At 48.5% G+C, this 17045-nt stretch overlaps 1 protein-coding gene across 7 annotated transcripts in view; it reads left to right on the plus strand.

Moving 5' to 3' along the window:
• Positions 1 to 17045, plus strand: part of LOC119966628 — a 292892-nt gene that overhangs the window by 90663 nt on the left and 185184 nt on the right. For all 7 annotated transcript variants that reach the window (XM_038798641.1, XM_038798640.1, XM_038798634.1 and 4 more), the window contains 5 exons: positions 5251 to 5424; positions 6739 to 6807; positions 7579 to 7680; positions 9756 to 9806; positions 15945 to 15986. In XM_038798641.1, coding sequence (XP_038654569.1) covers positions 5251 to 5424; positions 6739 to 6807; positions 7579 to 7680; positions 9756 to 9806; positions 15945 to 15986 — 438 coding nt within the window. The remainder of the gene's footprint in view (positions 1 to 5250; positions 5425 to 6738; positions 6808 to 7578; positions 7681 to 9755; positions 9807 to 15944; positions 15987 to 17045) is intronic.

Here is a 17045-nt window from a genome sequence, read left to right on the forward strand (position 1 = left end):
CCTCCATCATGTGTGACACTGCCACTGTACTGAGTAAGAAGTCTTACAACACCAGGTCAAAGTCCAACAGGTTTGTTTCGAATCACTAGCTCTTGGAGCGCAGCGCCTTCCTCAGATGACTGCGCTCCGAAAGCTAGTGATTCAAAACAAACCTATCGAAGTTTAACCTGGTGTTGTAAGATTTTTTACTGAGCTCACCCCAGTCCAACGCCGGCATCTCCACATCACTGTACTAAGTGCGATAGATTTCTAACAAAACTCAAGGCTGGACAACTTTGAAGCTCTATTGACAACCAGCAACAGAATTGTATTCGACCATAATCTGTAACCTCATGGCCAGCATATTCGGGCAGCATGGTAGCACAAGTGGACAGGACTGTGGCTTCACAGCACCAGGGTCCCAGGTTCGATTCCCCGCTGGGTCACTGTCTGCGCGGAGTCTGCACGTTCTCCCCGTGCCTGCGTGGGTTTCCTCCGGGTGCTCCGGTTTCCTCCCACAGTTCAAAGACGTGCAGGTTAGGTGGATTGGTCATGATAAATTGCCCTTAGTGACCAAAAAGGTTAGGAGGGGTTATTGGGTTAGGGGGATGGGCTGGAAGTGGGGGCTTAAGTGGGTCGGTGCAGACCCGATGGGCCGAATGTCCTCCTTCTGCACTGTATGTTCTATGTTTTCTGTCCCTCACTTGACCATTTCCACCAAGTCAAGGAACCCATCCTGATTCCATGGAGTGTGCAGGAGAGCATGCCAGGATCAACACCAGGCATACATAAAAATAAGCTGTCGACCAGGTGAAGCTACAAGACAGGACCACTGTTCCAAACAACAGAAGTAGCAAGTAATGGATGGAGCCAAGTACGTGGGCATAAGCAGGGTGGTCTTTCCAAGGGCCGGTGCAGACCCGATGGGTCGAATGGCCTCCTTCTGCACTGAATCAATGATTCTCGGAAGTGAGAGTCTCTGGGATGGTGGAGCGTGCAGGTGACAGCTCTGATGAAAAGTGGGTATCATCTTCGAACTGGTGCTCTGGGGTGTTGAGGGGTTGAGGCCGGGGGCAAGGTACACCGGACAGTCCGGCCTCATCAGATGGTGATCCTTCAACAAAAAGACCAGGTGCATGGTGGGATCTCAGGTAGGCGTGGTGTGTGTGTGTGTGTGTGGGGGGGGGGGGGGGGGGGGAGGGGGGTGACTCACTTGCCATTAGGACATTGCAATTCATTGAAGGCTCATTTGGTTTGTCAACTGCCAATATCCAACTGAGCAACTGGTAGCTCTCCCACCTCCCCGACCAGCTCCATCGCCTTCTGCTCTGTGGCGACGAGGACACACGGGTCCAGCGGGCCCCCTCTGGTCTTTCCCCCCTCCTCCCTTCTTCTCCTGGGGGGGGGGGGGGGGGGGGTAGATAATGCACAGTGCGAGACGCTCGGTCGCTGGGCTGCACAGGAAGTCTGCAGTAGTGACCTGTGTGTGCAGGGCACCCGGCCATGGTTGGTGGTGCAGTTATCGTCGTGTGGTGCATGGTGGGGTATGAGGGGGCTGCCAAAGGCTTTGTTCAATCGACCTCTGGGTGGGTGGGGGGGCATGCAGGGTGTGGGATGGGTGCGATGTTAAAATATTATAAAACGCCAACATCAATCTCGATATCTCCTACCCGATGGTCAAATATTTCTTTTGATAAATACTTAATTTCCGAGAAAAATAACCAACAGGCCTTTCGATTCTTTAGCCGTCTTCCTGTAATAGTGCAACCACCAACGCCTACATCGCTCGCACCAATTGACACCTTAAATTGCTCGGCACAATTAGGTGTCGCCAACACTGGTGCGGTGGTTAACACAGTTTTCAGATTGTCTAATGCCCCCCGACATTCAAGCGCCCACTGAAATTCCCCGTGCTTCTTCAGTAGTTCAGTCAGTGAAACAGTCGCACTGCTAAAATTTGGCACCAATTTCTGGTCGAAACCACTCGTGCCCAGAAATCCCAGAACTTCCCTCCTCGTTGATGGTATCGGGAACTCCTCAATGGCTTTCGGTTTCACATTCCACGGGGCCATCTGTCCAATTGTGTAGCCTAAGAATGTGACTTGAGGTTTGCAAGATTCACTTTTAGCCAAGCTTACCACCAATCCAGCCTCCTGTAGACGATCGAATAATTCCTTTAAATGCCCCTTCCATGTTTGGCTGAACACATCCAAATCGTCAGTGTACCCTTGCACAATTGTTTAGGCCAGAAATGACCATTTTGGTTAATCTTTAAAATGTTGTTGGCGTACTTTTCATTCTAAATGGAATAACTTTAAACTGATACAGACCGGTTGGCATTGGGCGCGATTCAACGGTCTGAAGTTAAAGTCGGCTGAACAGAGCGATGAGTGGTCGCAGCAGCGAGAAACATCCCTCTATCCAACTGCACTGTGCTCATTTTTTGGCCTCTTTTTTTTGGCTCTTTTGACCATCCCAAACTTGGGCAGGCCCCCAGGATCCCGGTCCCTCAGCCCTCTCGAGTTGACAAGGTTCCCCTGGGCGAGATTCGTGCAAATGCCAACCTGTCACCTGGGCACCCTGGTTCTGCCAGTCTGGAGGTGCCCCTGGCACCCTGGAAGTGCCACCCGTACACCCTGGCACTGCTTGAGTGGCAGTGCCATGGCGCCTGGGTAGCTCTTCCAGGGTGCATGGGTGGCACTGCCAGGATGCCCGGCTGGCAGTGCCAAGGTTCCTGTGTGCCAGGGGAGTGGCCAGGGTGCCCAGAATGGACGAGATACATATCGCGCCAGGCGGAGCGGATCCAGTGACTCACTCGAGGTTTTTCACCTGGGGACTTTGAGGAGAAATCGATGGAAGTGTATTCCGCTATTTGGTTTCAGAGTGGGGGTTGTTATCCTTGACGATACGGAGGAGCGAAGGAGTATTGTATTACTGAAGGAGTATTGTATTACTGAAGGAGTATTGTATTACTGAAGGAGTATTGTATTACTGAAGGAGTATTGGCCTTCTAGGCCAGGGCGCTATTCCGAGATCTCCCCGTCCAGTTACAACACCAACTGGGTTCGTAACAATAGAAATACGTTGACGAACCAACTGGGGATTGGGCTATTTTGCATCTAGGGTTGTGTAATGAGAGAGGAGGTGGTCTTGTTGCTGCTCAGTGGTGTGCGCCCCTGTCTCCGAGTCAGATGCTCTGGGTTTGAGTCCCACCCCAGGAGAAAGGAGCGTTCATAATGCTGACCAAACAGGTCGAGGGTCAACCTGCAGAAATCCTTCCAACACATGCCAATGAGTGGGTGGTAAGAGCAGCAGAGACTCGCGGCCAGCTGGGCTTCATTTGAGCTGGTGCCCTTCAAGCTGTCTGTCCCTGACACCACACTGGCGATCTGTTCCTGGAATTACTCGCCACAGAAACAGGCGAAAGCCTGCCTTAGTACGCAGAGAAAGAAGAAGAATGAGGTCGAAATTTGCATTGAGTTTGAATGGGGCAGGGTTCGGCCTGGAACTTAAGGTCCTAAATCAGAAGAATGAAAATGAAGACAAGTGGGGTAAGGATAAAATACTCAAAGACTTGATGGTAGACACGCAATGGCTAGTATTTAAAGAAATGCTTTATATTCAGATATATATTCTGCTAAGGCACCCAAGGCAACAGAAATAATAGCCGACAAAGGAACTGAGGAACTGAAAGAAACTAGTATTAGTAAATAGGCAGTGTCTTAAAGGTTAACTGGACTGAATGTTGATAAATGCCCCCCCTGGACCAGCTTCATCCCAGAGGACTCCAGGAGAAGGCTGGACCAGGAGTGAAAAAATGAAAAATCGCTTATTGTCACGAGTAGGCTTCAATGAAGTTACTGTGAAAAGCCCCTAGTCGCCACATTCCGGCGCCTGTCCGGGGAGGCTGGTACGGGAATCGAACCGTGCTGCTGGCCTGCCTGGGTCTGCTTTCAAAGCCAGCGATTTAGCCGAGTGAGCTAAACCAGCCCCTAGTGGATGCAATTGTGATGGTTATCTTCCAAGACACAATTGATTCTGGAAAGGTCTCTGTGAGTGAATACAGTAGTAACAAATGTTACAGGTGTGCAGGCTAGGTGGATTGGCCGTGCCACGTTGTCCCTTAGTTTCCAAGATGTACAGGTTAGGTGGGCTGCGGGGTTATAGGGATAGGGCAGGGGGAGAGGACCCAGGGAGGGTGCTCCTTCAAAGGATCGGTGCAGACTTGATGGGCCAAATGGCCACTGTAGGGATTCTATGGTTGTATGATTTTATGGTTCTAACAGGCAGAGAATAGCAATAAATGGATCATTCTCCAGGGGGCAGGCAGTTACTGATGGGGGTCTCACTAGGATCAGTGTTCAGCAATCTCTATAAATGACCAATTGTAAAATTTCCACATTTTCTGATGACACCAAACTAGGTGGGAATAATAATAAACTTTATTGTCACAAGTAGGCTTACATTAACACTGCAATTAAGTTACTGTGAAAATCCCCCAGTCACCACACTCCAGCGCCTGTTGAGGTACACAGAGGGAGAACTCAGAATATCCAATTCACCTAACAAGCACGTCTTTCGGGACTTGTGGGAGGAAAGCCCGGAGGAAACCCACGCAGACACGGGGAGGACGTGCAGACTCCGTGCAGACAACGACCCAAGCCGGGAATCAAACCTGGGACCCTGGAACTGTGAAGCAACAGTGCTATCCACTGTGGGAATGTAAAGGATGAGGAGCATGTACAAGGGGGCTTCAAGGAGGCTTAGAGCAGCTAACTGGCTGTGCTAGGACACGGTAGATGGAATCCAATATGAATAAGGATGTGGTTATTATCCTGCTTTGAGCTTGTGGGAGAAAGACGAAATCTGCTTTAGTCATTTTTCACAGTGAACGACATGTTAATATTCATGGTGGTGCTTTGTTGTCGAAATGAAAATCGCTTATTGTCACAAGTAGGCTTCAAATGAAGTTACTGTGAAAAGCCCCTAGTCGCCACATTCCGGCGCCTGTTCGAGGAGGCTGTTCACATGTTCTTAACAATTCAACGGTCTCCATTCAATGCTATTGCTGTTTGTTTGTTTTTTGGTTTAACGATTGGAAAAGATGCAAGAATTAAAAATAATTGGATAAGCTTGATGTTTGATGGGACATTTGAGGTTTGGGCATCAAAACGTCCGTCTGCTTGCCCCTGTCCAATGAGGTGAGATCATTGTAAGTGCAGTTTGATTTATTAACATCTAAATGCTGAATAAGAACTTTTATTTTCACAGCATGCCCAAGCACACTTGATCAGAAGATGTTTTCCAGCTCATTTAGCGATCAAGATACATGTGACATGAAGACATTTTCCACCGCGTTTAGCGATGAAGATACATGTGCCACGAAGGACATTACAACCCAGGATATGTCAACGGATCTTAGCAGCCACTCATTTTCTGGATTCTGTGAGTCAGCAAACCTATTAATGCTCAACAGGAATTTTCTGAATGGGCAATGGGTTTATATATCAGGTTCTATTGTATCACACTGCAATATACTTAATGAAAATCCCTCATGACATTATTATGCTGCCCACATTGATGTCAGCAGTCTCTGATCAAATCTATAACCATGGTCAGTACAAGTGGTAATACACTCATTCATGATTCCTACTCAACGTGACGGTCTCATAGAACATAGACATAGAATTTACAGTGCAGAAGGAGGCCATTCGGCCCATCGAGTCTGCACCGGCTCCTGGAAAGAGCACCCTACCCAAGGTTAACACCTTCACCCCATCCCCATAACCCAGTAACCCCACCCAACACTCATCAGCAAGGCATTTATGTCAGCCTTCGGTGCCCGGAATAACAGCTTGATACCACTCCTTGGTGCGTAAGGTCCCTTTAAATACCAGTTAAGAATCATCCATGAAAATGTTGGCCTTGCAATCAGATAAACGTAATCATTTTTATAATTATTTTTCTCTTAAGCAAATTACGGCCCAGGACCGCAAGAACCTTCAGAGTCGTGAACACAGCCCAGTCCATCACACGAACCTGCCTCCCATCCATTGACTCCATCCACACCTCCCTCTGCCTGGGGAAAGCGGGCAGCATAATCAAAGACCCCCTCCCACCCGGCTTACTCACTCTTCCAACCTCCTCCATTGGCAAATAGCTTAGCGTCACTTTTACTGCGATTAGCTTTTTGTTTCCAATCTGTTAAAAACTTAAATCCAAATTCTAAAACTGTCCTGGTGGGATTTGAGCTCTTACTTTCTGCACTTTTTAAAATTCATTCTTGAATTCAATTTGGAGAATTGAAAGCGATGCATCAGCTATCTCATTAGCCACTCCTTAGGGTGATCTCCTGAGGGCACGGTAGCACAGTGGTTCACCCCCACAACCCAAAGATGTGCAGGGTAGGTGGATTGGCCACGCTAAATTGCCCCTTAATTGGAAAAAATGAATTGGGTACTCTAAAATTTAAAAACAAATAACTAGATTAAATAAAATACAAACTACTAACACTAACAGTTATTGAGCTACTGCAAAATACACCGATCCACCAACACTACAGGCGCTGGTTTAGCTCACTGGGCTAAATCGCTGGCTTTTAAAGCAGACCAAGGCAGGCCAGCAGCACGGTTCAATTCCCGTACCAGCCTCCCCGAACAGGCGCCGGAATGTGGTGACTAGGGGCTTTTCACAGTAACTTCATTGAAGCCTACTCGTGACAATAAGCGATTTTCATTTCATTTTTTTCTTTTTTCACAGTGGATTCAACAATTCAAGAAACAACTGAGTCAACATTCGATGAATTGTCTGCGATCGATGACAGCGTCTGTGAGTCAGCTACAGTATTAATGTTAAACAATTTGCTTCTGAATGACTACAACCGAAGGATTCTGCTTCCGATTCTGAATTGTAGGATCCCATGGGCGCGATTCTCCGCAAATGCGGCGAGTCGTAAAGGCTGCGGTGAAACTGGCCGTGTTTCACGGCAGCCTCCGCGCCCCCTCCCGGGACCCGATTCTCCCCCCCGGGCGGGGCTAGCAGCGGGGCCCCGTGAAGCACGGCATCGCAGGCTTAGCGACCGTTGCTAAGCCCGCGCGCCAAGCGTCACGGCGGCTGACGCGCACGATGATGTCAGCCGCGCATGCGCGGGCCGTCATGCCCCTCAGCCGCCCCGCGGACTGATCCTGCGGGGCGGCGGAGGAACAAAGAGTGCGCGGGTATCGGACCCGCTGCCCGCGATCGGTGGACACTGATCGCGGGCCCATGCCAACCTGTCCCTGCCAATCGGAGCCATGTTTGTCCGGGACGGCACTTTGCGGCCGTTTTCACGAACGGTGAGAGCAGGTGTGTTTGCGTTCGTGAAAACGGCCGTAAAGGCCCGGGAACTCGGCCCATCGGCCTGGGGAAAATCGCTGTTTGCCTTAAAAAACGGCGAGCAGCAATTCGTGTCAGCACCCCTTTTAGAATGTGATCCTTTAATTTGTTCCGATAAATAATTTTCCCACCAAAATGTGTAATTTCACACGTTACTGCCTGATTTCTGACACATTTCTGCCTGTTTGAAATTTAATTGTTGAATGAAATCTTCTCATTTCACAGTTATGGATTCCACTGGCTCGTCGTTGGGTCCGATGCATTCAACTCTGGACAGCGAACAAACCATGGATAACACCTGTAGTCGGACACCTGGTACCGATGACAGTGAGTCAGCGAAAAAGTACAAATGTTCAACGAGATGTTTGCACAAGTCAGGTCATGTCACGTGCGATGGTGGACTGACAGTGGTGATATGGTTAAGATCCCCAGTTTCATTCTTGTCCAGCCCGTTATTAATCCAAGCCATTAATTAGGAAGAGTCACGAAGCAGTCAGATTTAGTTCATTCCAGGATGGGGCAGCAAGGTGGCGCAGTGGTTAGCTCTGCTGCCTCACGGTGCCGAGGTCCCAGGTTTGATTCCGGCTCCAGGTCACTGTCCGTGTGGAACATAGAATAAACAGTGCAGAAAGAGGCCATTCGGCCCATCTAGTCTGCACCAACCCACTTAAGCCCTCACTTCCACCCTGTTCCCCCTAGCTCAATAACCCCTCCTAACCTTTTAGGACACTAAGCGTAGCCAATCCATCTGACGTGCTAGTCTTTGGACTGTGGCAGGAAACCGGAGCACCCGGAGGAAACCCACGCAGACACGGGGAGAACGTGCAGACTCCGCACAGACAGTGACCCAGTGGGGAATCGAACCTGGGACCCTGGTGCTGTGAAGCCATAGTGATAACCACTGTGCTACCGTGCTACCCTCAGGGACTCTGCACATTCTCCCCGTCTTTGCATGGGTTTCGCCACCACAACTCAAAGATGTGCAGGGTAGGTGGATTGGGCACGCTAAATTTACCCTTAATTGGAAAAAATGAATTGGCTACTCTAAATTTTTTTTTTTTTTAAATGATTCCAACCTTTGCCAAAAACCCTCAGCACATCCTTGTGCCGTATCCCTCTGTACCCATCCCATCCATGTGTTTGTCAAGATGCCTTTTGAACGCCGTTAATGTATCTGCTTCCACAATCTCCCCTGGCAACGCATTCCAAGCACTCACCACCCTCTGCGTAAAAAACCTGCCTCACACATCTCCTCTAAACTTTGCCCCACGGACATTAAACCCATCCCCCTGGTGACTGACCCCTCCACCCTGGGAAAGAGTGCCTGCCCATCCACTCTATCCATGCCCCTCATAATCTTGTAGACCTCTGTCTTTTTAATGAAAACAGTCCGAGTCTATTCAGCCTCGCCACCTAGCTAACACCTTCCAGACCCGGAAACTTCCTGGTAAACCTCCTCTGCACCCTCTCCAAAGCCTCCACATCCTTCTGGTAGTGTGGCGACCAGAATTGTGCGCAATATTTCAAGTGCGGCCTTACCAAGGTTTTATACAACTGATGTGTCCTTACCAAGGTTCTATGCAACTGATGGGTATTTACACCCTATCCTTTTGAGCCCTGATTTGATAGAGTAGAATGGCTTGCTTACACCTCAGAGAGCAGTTGAGGTCAAGCGTGGCACAGTGGTTATCGCTTCAGCCTCACAGCGCCAGGGACCCAGGTTCAATTCCCCGCTGGGTCACTTCCTGTGCAGAGTCTGCACGTTCTCCCCGTGTCTGCGTGGGTTTCCTCCGGGTGCTCCGGTTTCCCCCCACAGTCCAAAGATGTGCAGGTTAGGTGGATTGGCCATGATAAATTCCCCCAAATGTCGAAACGATTAGGTGGGGTTACTGGGATATAGGGTAGGGGAGTGGGTCACGGGCGCTCTTTCAGAGGGTCAGTACAGACTCGACATTGGGGAACCCCTGTTTGTCCATTAGCCTTATCCGCTTGATTATCCTCATTGCCATCATCATCATCATTATGATAACCTATCAGAAGGAATTCTATTCCCTCCCTTTACATCATCTTCTTTTGCCAAGATCAAGGTCCAGTTTAATGAAGACTGGTTTGACGTAACTCCTTCAGATGAAGGAATGCAGAGTGTCTGTACTTTACACAACGTCATTTCAGATCAAAGACATGTCAGTCTCATTTTTTTCAACTAACTCTGCTTTTGTATCTGCAGATATTTTCAGACTTCCTGATATTTTCTGCCTTTATTTCAGATTTGCAGTGTGGGCAGTATTTTTCTTTTGCACGTATTATTACCAGCGCCTGTTTAATGACAGCAACATTCGTCCAATGTTAAAGTCCAAATGCTAAATGAGAATTTTTATCCTTTCTCTCTTTCCATGCGGTAGCTGAAGGGACCGACGATAGTGATGAAACAGAATCTACGGAAAGCTCTGAGGGTGAGTCAGCAAAAGCACTAATGCTCAACAAGATGCTTTCGAATAGGCAGTGAGTTTACTGAATGGTTATGCCTCCAAATGAGTCAGGAAGTAGTCTATTATTGGAAAAGTCCCAGATGTTAGTAGGAGGACTTTGCAGGGTCGACAGGGCTGGGTTTGCTGCTGTACGTTCCAATGTCTAGGGAGCATCGACAGTTTCCCATTTTGAAGACGAGCGGTTGGATTCAACTGAATGGTTAGAGTCAATCACATTGCTGTGGATCAGAATCGAATGAATATAAGGCATAGGAGCAGACGTGGGCCATTCGGCCCATCACAGTGCTCAGCACTTCTAGTTCACTGTGCCAGGAACCGGGGTTCGATTCCCGGCTCGGGTCACTGTCTGTGCAGAGTCTGCATGTTCTCCCCGTGTCTGCGTGGGTTTCCTCCGGGTGCTCCGGTATCCTCCCACAGTCCAAAGATGTGCGGGTTAGGTGGATTGGTCATGCTAAATTGCCCCTTGGTGTCCAAAAATTAGGTGGGACTGCTGGGTTAGGGGGATAGGGTGGAGGTGTGGGTTTTGGGAGGATGCTCGTTATGGGGTCGATGTGGACTCAATGGGCCGAATGGCCTCCTTCTGCACTGTAAATTCTATGATTCTAAGTCTCTTCAATGAGATCATGGATATAGCTCTCAACTCCACTTTCCCGCCTTTTCCCGTAACGCTCAGTTCCCTGACTGATTATAAATCTGTCTCAGCCTTGCACATACTTAGCGACCCAGCCTCTACAGCTCTCTGCGGTAAAGAATTCCACAGATTCACTGTCATGATAATCTTTATTGTCACAAGTAGGCTGACATTAACACTGGAAGGACGTTACTGTGAAAATCCCCTGGTTGCCACATTCTGGCGCCTGTTCGGACATGGAGGGAGAATTCAGAATGTCCAAATGACCTAACACACACATCTTTCGGGACATGTGGGAAGAAACCGGAGCACCCGGAGGAAACCCACGCAGACACGGGGAGAACGTGCAGACTCCGCACAGACTGTGACCCAAGCTGAGAATCGAACCTGGGACCCTGGCACTGTGAAGCAACAGTGCTAACCACTGGCCTCTGAGAGAAGAAATTCTTTCTCATCTCTGTCTTAAATGGGTGACCCCTTACTCTGAGATTCTACCCCCTGGTCCTAGAGTCTCCCACAAGGGGAAGCATCCTCTCAGCATCTCCCTTGTCAAACCCCCTGAGAATCCGATATGTCTCAATGATGTCAATTTATGAGCAATAAACTAATTCTTCTGAACTCCAATGAGTCCAGACCCAATCTATTCAACCCCTCCTCACAAGAAAATCCCTCCATACCCGGGATCAACCCAGTGGACATTCTCTAGACTGCCTCCAATTCCAGTTTAACTTTCCTTAGATAAAAGGACAAAACTGTTCAGAGTATTCCAGGTGTGACCAATGTCAGATTTCCTTCCCTAATGGGCATTAGCGAACCTGAGGTGAGTCTTCAGGGTGACCTTTGCCCTCCTCTTGTTCGGGAGCCTACCTTGAGCGGGGCAAAAAAGATTTCCTTTGGCAGTTGGGCCTCTGACATCCTAAACACAGGGCCGCCCCAGTGGAGTTTATTTCGGATAATGCTGGTGTTCTTGGCTCCTTCCAGGGTGCTGATACTCATCCGGCTGACCTCAGACAGCACTGACGGTACCTGTCCAGGGCCTTGAGGTAGCGCCTGTCTGTAGTCCAAGTTTCTAAGCCATATAAAAGAGGTGAGAGGACAACTGTTTTTTTTACCGAGGATCTTGGTGTCAGCACGAATGTTGCAGTCGTCAGATATCCTCATCCTTAGTCATCTGAAGGAGACAGCCTGCGGATTGGACACACTCCCCAGGAAGGGGAAATGTTCCAGTTTTGGTCGGGTTCTCCATTGACCTTGATGGAGGGGGAGAGATTGAGGCAGGATTCTGCGTTGGCTGAATTCTCCATTGTCCAGCATCGCACTCACGCCTGCGGATTTCCCGATGGTGGGGGTGGCCACGATGGGAAATCCCACTGGCCGGCTGACGGGACGGAGGATCCTGCTGCCGGTGGGGGGGGGGGGGGGGGGGGGGGGTGCCGAACCTGAAAGCGGGTGTGGAGGGACGGAGAATCCGCTCTGGATCTTGCCCTGGGGCAGTTGGTAAAGGACTCGAGTCTTCTTGAGGTTGAAGCTGGGACCGATTCTTTGGTCTGTTTCTGCCAAGGTATCGAGCATGACTTGGAAATTCTCTCCTGAGAGAGCGGACATGGTGATGTCATCCACATATTGAAGGTCCACAAGCGATGTCAGTGTTGTTCTCTTCTTGGATTTCAGCCGGCTGAGGTTGAAAGGGTTTCCGTCCATCCTGTAGACAACATCCACTCCACTGGGAAGCTTATTCTTGACAAAGTGAAGGATGGTGGCGATGAGAAATGGAGGGGGAAATGACACATCCCTTTTTTGGCTCCAGTCTTGACCTCGGAGGTGTCTTATTTCCGTTGGTGAGGACTGTCACCGACATCGTGCTGTGAAAGAGACGGAGGATGTTGGTGAATTTCTCTCGACAGCTGACTTTTGACAGGGTCTTCCATAGTACTTCCCAAAGTCAAAAGTCTTGGTCAGGTCGATGAAGGCATGTAGTTGTTCCATTTCTCTTAATGTTGCCGAGCAGTGACAATCGTGTCCGTTATTCCATGGTTTGATCGGAAGCTACACTGGCTTTCCGGAAGGATTTGTTCAGAGACTGGGAGAAGTTGTCTAGCGAGGATTTGGGCAGCGATCTTCCCAGCGATGGGGAGCAGGGCGATTCCTCGCTATTTTCCACAGTCTGCTTTGTCTCCTTTCGTGAAGACTGGCCCTCCATGTATGCAGACATGGAAAAGGAGGTTTCTAGGTTTGCACCGTCCAATGTATTGCAGGCCCACATCCAGCAAAAGAACTGCTGCATTTCTATGACATCCTGGATCTCCCATGGTCATACACCACAGCTGATATCTGCGAATGGAACGATAAACAATATTTAGTCTTAGTCGATTCGTATTCCGGGTGTTTGAAATACCATCAAACGGACAAGTAACACAGTTCAAGAGACACTTGGTCACATATGGCGCCCCTCAGAGATTCATCGTAAACAACATCCACCAATTCATCTCCACTGAATTTCAAAACGTTTCACATACATAGGACTTTGAGCATATCGCGAGCAGCCCTCTATATGCACAGTCCAAAGGCCTGGTGGAACGAGCTGTCCGCTCAGCTCAGCACTCCCTGGAGAACTGTGCACGGGATCGCAGTTTACTCTGCTGCATCCTGCGAAATCTACCATGGCAGGGCCTGTTCTTGTCAGCACACTGCCTCTTCTCCAGGCCCATGACTCCCAATGCAAAGGCTCTGCTGCAGCCCAGACGTGAAACCAATGTGAATGATGCCCTCACACAACGCAGATTGAGAAGCAAAATGCACTATGATCGCGATTCCCACAGACTTGGCCCTCAAATACCGGGTTAATTGGTCAGGATTCAGACCGCACATGGCCATGACCAGCTGGCCGTGTTAAACAATAACCAAATAATTAATCCGTAGCCTCAGACAGTGCCCATTAGATACGCAACCAACTTCACCTCCTACAGGTATCGGAACCAGTGCCGAAAGACACCATAACACTCCAGTCATCCATCCACCGGCCAATAGGCATGCAGATTCCTCCAGAGGCCAATGCAGGAAGCCCTGCACCCACTGAGCACACAAAGAACAAAGAACAATACAGCACAGTAACAGGCCCTTCAGCCCACCAAGCCTTGTACACTGAGGATACCAGCCTGGGAAAGTCTACAACACGAGCAACCAGAGTGACCAAACACTCAAAAGCATTTGAGCAAATTGGAACACAAGGGGCGGGAATTACATCCAACGCGCCGTGTTTTTCACAGTGGCGGGAGGTAGCCAATCACTTCGGGGCGGTGGGGGGGGGGGGGTGATCTCGCCCCGCCGTTAACAGGGTTTTCTGCTGAATGCCCCCCTCGCCACCGTGACGCAAACGGCGGGGTTGCGCTGTCTGGAACCGCTGGCACGGACAGCCGGAAAGTTCTGGCTAAAGTTCTGGGACCTTCTAGTCTAGAACTGGCCTTTGAATCTCACCTTTCTACAATGAAAAGGGTATTGGGAGGGGCGAGTGGGTGAGGAGACGTGATGCAGCTTGATGCATGCTTCACCATTTGAATTGTTAGCCTGTTTAATTTGTGTGTTCACAGTTTCCACTCGCACACACTGCTCCAACTAAATGTGGAAGATGCAGGCTGAGTGACCACATGATGACACAGTTATAAAAATGGTCGTGTGTCGGTAATTCTTCCCGGGCCAAGTGCAATCATAAAGTAGCTGCTCAGCCAATGAATAAGCAACTGTTTGTTGCAAGCCCTTGTCAGTGTTCTAGAAACCTAACACATTAACAGCCGTAATGGATATGTAGGTCAAGCTATCTCTTTAAGATAAAGGAGACGGAGGAGACGTTAGAAAAAAATAAAGTCGGGACCACTTATGTGTTCCAAGGAAGTCGGGAGAAAGTCGTCTATTTCTTACTTTGTCTTCACTTATTACTCTACAAAACCTTTTCCTGTCGTATTTAGCAGATTTTCGCAGAAGTGGTGTTGTTCCGACACCCTGGACAAATGTGCAGTCAATTCCAGCCCCACCCCTCCTGGAGTCACAACACAAGTGAGCCAACTGATGATTCTTTCAAATGTACCTGCAATCTTTGGCCCTGCTGTCCAATAATTACAGGCACCAGACTTGAAAGCTTAAACATAATTACTGTTTATTTATAACTAGAACCAATATGAAAAATGTGGTGAATACAGCTGCTTATCTACAAGACTCCCCTTTAACTGCCCCATCCTCTCCCAACACACGCAAGACAGACAAACACACAGGGGTGGAAAGGGGTAAAAAAATAATAACGATTGAAGTGAAAAGATATGAGTGCTTGCTTCAGATTTGAGTTCTTCAGTGCACTTTCTTTACAATATGTGTTTGGTTTAAAGTCTCTAGCTTACAGACCATAATGATCCACCTTGCAGTTAGCAATATTTTAATCGCAGCTTTTCCAGAAGAGGCTCCTGGCCTCACACTAGCCTGTTCTGCAGAGAGATTTAACAGATTCTGGTTTCTGTTTGCACCAGCATTTCCTGTAGAGAGAAAGTTGGTTCCCACCGTGATTTCTTGGTGAGAATTTGCTCGTCATAACTGGAGAAAACAGGTTGGGAAAAATAGTTTTTCTCCCTCAGCTGCCAAAACCTAAACTGAAACGCCTTTAGATGACTGAACCATTTCAGTGGGAACAGAACCAATCACCATCTGTTACCGGGCAGAGCACCAGCCCCGAGGCCCAGTCATTGGCCACCGGCCACATCAGTCTATTCGGGTCATTACCGATGTCAGTCGAAAACAGTGCAGACCTCTCGACCTTCCCGTTCGAATTAAAGGGACTTTACCTTAAAGTCACAGGTCCATTAAACATTCATGAATCAATAATGTAACAGCAGAAATAAAAGAAAGAGGCAATGAGGGAATGAACAGGGACAGACAGGAAGAACCCTTTCAGTGTGGGCGTTGGGGCTCTGGAGGTGAGAGGTGAAATCTAAAAGCAAATTACTGCGGATGCTGGAATCCGAAACAAAATCAGAAAAGACAGGAATTACTCAGCAAGTCTGATAACATCTGTGGAGAGAGAAGGGAGCTAACGTTAGCTCCCTTCTCTCTCTCCACCGATGATGTCAGACCTGCTGGGATTGTCCAGCATTTTCTGATTTTGTTGGTGAAAGCTAACCTCAGGAACGGGAGATGGCGTGCACGTTTTACAGGGTGAACAATGTGCTGATGATCCAGCTCTGTTATTCTGCCAGTTCACACCAGGTTCCCATCATTATCAGGCCCTCTGAGTTATTTCATTACTGTTCATTGAGCCAGTGAAGGTGTTCAAGAGCAAAAGGTTTATGCTTGCTGAAAATTGAGGCATGACGCATCAAATTATCTAACATGAATTTAATACTTACGCCAACATTCTGTGGGAATAGTTATTGCATTCATTCATGCAGAAATGTTGAATGAGAACTTCTATTTATCTTCTATTTTCACAGAGGAGTCAACTGAGGACATGACTCCGACAGAAGAAAGCGAGCGTAAGTCGGCTAGAGTATTAATGTTAAACAATTTGCTGCAAAATGAGATTAACGGAAGGATTTGGTTTCTATTTATCAATTCCATTTTCCCATTTACCTTATTGTGGTAGCGTGGCACCCTTGGGCTGTACTGGGGTGGCACAGTGGTTAGCACTGCAGACTCACATGCCAGGGAGCGGGGTTCGATTCTGGTCTTCCGTCATCGTCTGTGGGGAGTTTGCACTTCCACCGTGTCTGCGTGGGTTTCCTCCGGGTGCTCCGGTTTCCTCCCACAGTCCAAAGATTAGCTGGGTTGCTCCTTATCGTCCAAAGTTAGGTGGGGTTACGGATATAGGGCAGGAGATGGTGCCTGGGGAGACGCAGACGCGGTGTGATGAGTGACCTCCATCTGCACTGTAGGAATCCTAAGTTCTAGGTTTAAGGGGCGAGCCCTCACGGCCCACATGACCTGCTCAGGGCCTATTGTGAGGGAGTGTGCAAACCATGGCCAATGGGGAAAAAGTACCCACAGCTGTCGATTCCTGGTTAATTTGCTGTCAGTCTAGATTCAATAAAATCTGAGATGGATTTGCAGGTATCATATCATTTAATAATAACCAACTTGCAAGGCTGACTCAATCCATAGGACCTCAGGACACACACACTGTCTTCTGAGAGCCCAGAATAAAGAGAGACAGAATACAAAGAAGCTTCTGCTGATATATTCAAAATCACAGTAAGATTCACATATAAGCTTCCCATTGGTCATTCTATACACCTCCTGACCTGGCCCTATATCCTAATTGGTCACTTCGCATTGTAACCCCAGCATCTTTTTCAAACTTCTGACCACGAGGTTACCATCCCCGCGAGCCATGAAACTTCTGCTTTCCTTTGTTCTGTCTGTGACCACAGTGCCCTCAGGGTCCTAGTGCCTAATTTTATCACATTCATTTATTCATTTCCTCACAGCCCCATACAGTATGAAGCCAGAAGTCAGAGAGCGAAGACCCATTTAGGGTCTCTGTGCCTGTGCATAGTTTACCGTTTACTTGTTATCAACTATCCCTGTAACAATAT

The sequence above is a fragment of the Scyliorhinus canicula genome, chromosome 5 (assembly GCF_902713615.1).
Source record: "Scyliorhinus canicula chromosome 5, sScyCan1.1, whole genome shotgun sequence".
Lineage (NCBI taxonomy): Eukaryota > Metazoa > Chordata > Chondrichthyes > Carcharhiniformes > Scyliorhinidae > Scyliorhinus > Scyliorhinus canicula.